Genomic DNA, 6,542 nt, shown 5'->3' on the forward strand with positions numbered 1-6,542 from the left:
TGTACCATGAAAATGAGTTTAGCATACATTGATACAAATGTTAATGTGGTTATAATTTTTTTTTTAAAATCTAAGGATTATAAGCTTCAATATATAAATCATTTACCGAAAAACTCAACATTTTCGTAGGGGTTAACACATAGATTTTGAGAAAAAATAAAAAAATATGACAATACTTTTTTAATACCTAGTTGAATCCTGCAATAACATATGATGATGGTCAAATAGGTTTGAAACCTTATTGTCTCCGTTTTTGAAGATAATAACGATTTTACTATGGTTATTCCATTGATTTAAGGAGTATATGCAGTTTCACTAAATTAATTGATTAAAAATAAGAATGATGCCCATATACCATGAAAGAGAGTTTATCATACATTAACACATGTTAATGTGGTTATAATGTTTTTAAAAAATCTAAAGGTTATAGGCTTCAATATATAGATCATTTACCGAAAAACTCAATATTTTAGGGGTTAACACTTAGATTTTGAGAAAAAAATAAAAAAATATGACAATACATTTTTAATACATAGTTGAATCTTGCAATAACATATGATGTTGGTCAAAGAGGTTTGCAACCCTAGTTGTCTCCGTTTCTCAAGAGAATATCGATTTTATAGTGGTTAGTCAACTAGTTTAAAAAGTATATGCAGTGTTACTAGATTAATTGATTAAAATTTAGAACTATGCCCATGTACCATAAAATGGAGTTTTACATACATTAGTAAAAATGAAGAATATGGTTAGAAATTTTAAAACAACACCAAAGATTATAGGCTTCAGTGTATAGATTATAGGCTTCAATATATAGATCATTTACCGAAAAACTCAATATTTTAGGGGTTAACACTTAGATTTTGAGAAAAAAATAAAAAAATATGACAATACATTTTTAATACATAGTTGAATCTTGCAATAACATATGATGTTGGTCAAAGAGGTTTGGAACCTTTGTTGTCTCCGTTTCTCAAGAGAATAGCGATTTTATAGTGGTTAGTCAACTAGTTTAAAAAGTATATGCAGTTTTACTAAATTAATTGATTAAAAATTATAACGATGCCCATGTACCATAAAATTGAGTCTACCATACATTAGTAAAAATGGAGAATATGGTTAGAAATTTTAAAACAACACCATAGATTATAGGCTTCAATATATAGAACATTTAACGAAAAACTCAATATTTTCGTAGGGGTTAACACATAGATTTTGATTTTTTTTTAAAAAATATGACAATACTATTTTAATACATTGTTTCATCCTTCAATAACATATGATGATGTTGAAAGAAGTTTTGAACCTTTGTTGTCTCCGTTTCTCTAGGGAATATCAATTTTATAGTTGTTAGTCCACTGATTTAGGGAGTATATACAGTTTACTAAATTAATTGATAAAAAATTAGAACGATGTCCATGTACCATGAAAATGAGTTTAGTACACATTAATACAAATGTATAATGTGGTTATAAATTTTGAAACAAATCTAAAGATTATTATCTTCAATATATAGAGAATTTACCGAAAAACTCAATATTTTCTTAGGGGTTAACACATAAATTTTGAAAAAAAATAAAAAAATAAGACAATATTGTTTTAACACAGAGTTGAATCCTGCAATAACATATGATGATGGTCAAAGAAGTTTGAAACCTTTGTTGTCTCCATTTCTCAAAAGAATAGCGATTTTATAATGGTTTGTCCAATAATTTAGAAAGTATATGAAGTCTTACTAAATTAATTGATAAATAATTATAACGATGTCCATGTACCATGAAAAAGAGTTTAACATACATTGATACAAATGTGTAACGTCCTTATAAATTTTAAAACAAATCTAAAGGTTATAGGCTTCATTATATAGATCATTTACCGAAAAACTCAATATTTTCGTAAGGGTTAACACATAGATTTTAAGAAAAATTCAAAAAATATGATAACACTTTTTTAATACATTGTTGCATCCTTCAATAACATATGATGATTTTGAAAGAAGTTTTGAACCTTTGTTGTCCTAGTTTCTCTAGGGAATATCAATTTTATAGTGGTTAGTCCACTGATTTTGGGAGTATATGCAATTTACTAAATTAATTAATAACAAATTAGAACGATGTCCTTGTACCCTGAAAATGAGTTTAGTATACATTAATACAAATGTATAATGTGGTTATAAATTTTAAAACAAATCTAAAGATTAATATCTTCAATATATAGAGCTCCGAAAAACTCAATATTTTCGTTGGGATTAACAGATTGATTTTGAAAAAATATGACGATATTATTTTAACACATATGATGATGGTCAAAGAAGTTTGGAACCTTTGTTGTGTCCATTTCTCAAGAAAATATCGATTTTATAGTGGTTAGTCCACTAATTTAGAAAACATATGCAGTTTTACTAAATTAATTGATAAAAAATATAACGATGTTCATGTACCATGAAAAGAAGTTTAGCATACATTGATACAAATGTTAATTTGTTTATAATTTTTTTAAAAAATCTAAAGATTATAGGCTTCAATATATAGTTAATTTACCGAAAAACTCAATATTTTCGTAGGGGGTTAGAGACGGAAAGGGGGGAGAAAAATCTCCGGCGAAGCCTTCGGAGACGACGGCGGAAGAGGAGTAGGAGACGGTGGGGCATACGGAGCAGGATCTGTCCTCTCCTAGTCGTGAGATGGCGCCGGAGTCGAGTCGAGACGAAACGGCGTCGAATGAGAAAAGCAGAGACGGAAAGGGGGGAGAAAAATCTCCGGCGAAGCCATCGGATACGACTGCGCCGTCGGAGACGACGACGGAAGAGGAGCAGGAGACGGTGGGGGTTAACACATAGATTTTGAGAAAAATTTAAAAATATGACAATACATTTTTAATACATAGTTGAATCCTTCAATAACATATGATGATGTTCAAAGAGGTTTAGAAGAAAAATCAAAAAAATATGACAATATTGTTTTAACACATATTTGAATCCTGAAATAACATATGATGATGGTCAAAGAGGTTTGAAACCTTTGCTGTCTCCGTTTCTCAAGAGAATAAAAGAGAATTGCGATTTTATAGTAGTTTGTCAACTAGTTTAAAAAGTATATGCAGTTTTACTAAATTAATTGATTAAAAATTAGAACGATGCCCATGTACCATAAAATGGAGTTTAGCATATATTAGTAAAATGAAGAATATGGCTAGAAGTTTTAAAACAGCACTAAAAAATAATAGGCTTCAGTATATTAGCATTTACTGAAAAATTCAATATTTTCGTTGGGGTTAACATATAGATTTTGAAAAAAATTTAAAAATAAGACAATATTGCTTTAATGCATAGTTGCATCTTACACAAACATATAATGATGTTCAAATAGGTTTGGAACTTTTGTTGTCTCCGTTTTTCAAGATAATAACGATTTTACTGTGGTTATTCCATTGATTTAAGGAGTATATGCAGCTTCACTAAATTAATTGATAAAAAATAAGAACGATGTCCATGTACCATGAAAGAGATTTATCATTCATTAACACAAATATAAAATGTGGTTAGAAATTTTAAAACAACACTAAAGATTATAGGCTTTAGTATATAGAACATTTACCGAAAAACTCAATATTTTCGTAAGGGTTAACATATAGATTTTGAGAAAAATTCAAAAAATATGACAATACTGTTTTAATACATAGTTGCATCCTTCAATACCTTATGATGAAGTTGAAAGAAGTTTGGAACCTTTGTTGTCTCCGTTTCTCTAGAGAATATCAATTTTATTATGGTTATTCCACTTATTTAGGGAGTATATGCAGTTTACTAAATTAATTGAAAAAAATTAGAACGATGTCCATGTACCATGAAAATGAGTTTAGTATACTTTAATAAAAATGTATAATGTGGTTATAAATTTTAAAACAAATCTAAAGATTATTATCTTCAATATATAGAAGATTTACCAAAAAAACTCAATATTTTCGTAGGGGTTGTAAACACATAGATTTTAAAAAAAATTCAAAAAATAAGACAATATTGTTTTAAAACATAGTTGAATCCTGAAATAACAAATGATGATGGTCAAAGAAGTTTGGAACCTTTGTTGTGTCAATTTCTCTAGAGAATAGCGATTTTATAGTGGTTAGTCCACTAATTAAGAAAGTATATGCCGTTTTACTAAATTAATTGATAAAAAAATATAACGATGTCCATGTACTATGAAAAGGAGTTTAGCATACATTGATACAAATGTCAATGTGGTTATAAATTTTAAAACAAATCTAAAGATTATTATCTTCAATATATAGAAGATTTACCAAAAAAACTCAATATTTTCGTAGGGGTTGTAAACACATAGATTTTAAAAAAAATTCAAAAAATAAGACAATATTGTTTTAAAACATAGTTGAATCCTGAAATAACAAATGATGATGGTCAAAGAAGTTTGGAACCTTTGTTGTGTCAATTTCTCTAGAGAATAGCGATTTTATAGTGGTTAGTCCACTAATTAAGAAAGTATATGCCGTTTTACTAAATTAATTGATAAAAAAATATAACGATGTCCATGTACTATGAAAAGGAGTTTAGCATACATTGATACAAATGTCAATGTGGTTATAAATTTTAAAACAAATCTAAAGATTATAGGCTTCTATATATCGATCATTTACCGAAAAACTCAATATTTTCGTACGGGCTAAACACATAGATTTTGAGAAAAATTCAAAAAATATGATCACACTGTTTTAATACATTGTTGCATCTTTCAATAACATATGATGTGAAAAATTCAAAAAATATGATAACACTGTTTTAATACATTGTTGGATCTTTCAATAACATATGATGATGTTGAAAGAAGTTTTGAACCTTTGTTGTGTCCGTTTCTCTAGGGAATATCAATTTTATAGTGGTTAGTACACTAATTTAGGGAGTATATGCAGTTTACTAAATTAATTAATAACAAATTAGAACGATGTCCATGTACCCTGACAATGAGTTTAGTATACATTAATACAAATGTATAATGTGGTGATAAATTTTAAAACAAATCTAAAGATTAATATCTTCAATATATAGAGCATTTACCGAAAAACTCAATATTTTTGTTGGGGTTAACAAATAGATTTTGAAATAAATTCAAAAAATATGACTATATTGTTTTAACATTTAGTTGAATCCTGCAAAAACATATGATGATGGTCAAAGAAGTTTGGAACCTTTGTTGTGTCCATTTCTCAAAAAAATATCGATGTTCATGTACCATGAAAACAAGTTTAGCATACATTGATACAAATGTGGTTATAATTTTTTTAAAAAATCTAAATATTATAGGCTTCAATATATAGTTAATTTACCGAAAAACTCAATATTTTCGTATGGGTTAACACATAGATTTTGAGAAATTTTTTAAAAATATGACAATACATTTTTAATACGTAGTTGAATCCTGCAATAACATATGATGATGGTCTAAGAGGTTTGCAACCTTTGTTGTCTCCGTTTTTCAAGAGAATAGCGATTTTATAGTGGTTAGTCAACTAGTTTAAAAAGGATATGCAGTTTTACTAAATTAATTGATTAAAAATTAGAACGATGCCCATGTACCATAAAATGGAGTTTAGCATATATTAGTAAAAATGAAGAATATAGCTAGAAATTTTAAAATTGCACTAAAAATAATAGGCTTCAGTATATATATAGCATTTACCGAAAAATTCAATATTTTCGTAGGGGATATGCAGTTTTACTAAATTAATTGATAAATAATTATAACGATGTCTATGTACCATGAAAAAGAGTTTAGCATACATTGATACAAATTTGTAATGTGGTTATAAATTTTAAAACAAATCTAAAGATTATAAGCTTCAATATATAGAGCATTTACCGAAAAACTCAATATTTTCGTAGGGGTTAACCCATAGATTTTGAGAAAAATCAAAAAAAATTGACAATATTGTTTTAACACATAGTTGAATCCTGAAATAACATATGATGATGGTCAAAGAGGTTTGAAACCTTTGTTGTCTCCGTTTCTCAAGAGAATAGCGATTTTATAGTGGTTAGTCAACTAGTTTAAAAAGCATATGCAGTTTTACTAAATTAATTGATTAAAAATTAGAATGATGCCCAAGTACCATAAAATGGAGTTTAGCATATATTAGTAAAAATGAAGAATATGGCTAGAAGTTTTAAAACAACACTAAAAAATAATAGGCTTCAGTATATTAGCATTTAATGAAAAATTCAATATTTTCGTAGGGGTTAACACATAGATTTTGAAAAAAAAAATAAAAAAATATGACAATATTGTTTTTACACATAGTTGAATCCTGCAATAACATATGATGATGGTCAAAGAAGTTTGAAATCTTTGTTGTCTTCATTTCTCAAGAGAATAGCGATTTTATATTGGTTAGTCCACTAATTTAGAAAGTATATGCAGTTTTACTAAATTAATTGATAAATAATTATAACGATGTCTATGTACCATGAAAAAGAGTTTAGCATACATTGATACAAATTTGTAATGTGGTTATAAATTTTAAAACAAATCTAA

General features: G+C 27.3%; 1 protein-coding gene across 1 annotated transcript in view; it reads left to right on the forward strand.

Moving 5' to 3' along the window:
- Window positions 1–2,680: 2,680 nt before the first annotated feature.
- The window catches only part of LOC106315379 (uncharacterized protein DDB_G0286299-like), an 11,781-nt gene continuing 7,919 nt past the window's right edge, over window positions 2,681–6,542 (forward strand). Inside the window, exon 1 of the mRNA XM_013753107.1 lies at window positions 2,681–2,824. Coding sequence (XP_013608561.1) covers window positions 2,681–2,824 — 144 coding nt within the window. The remainder of the gene's footprint in view (window positions 2,825–6,542) is intronic.

The sequence above is a fragment of the Brassica oleracea genome, chromosome C9, assembly GCF_000695525.1.
Source record: "Brassica oleracea var. oleracea cultivar TO1000 chromosome C9, BOL, whole genome shotgun sequence".
NCBI lineage: Eukaryota > Viridiplantae > Streptophyta > Magnoliopsida > Brassicales > Brassicaceae > Brassica > Brassica oleracea.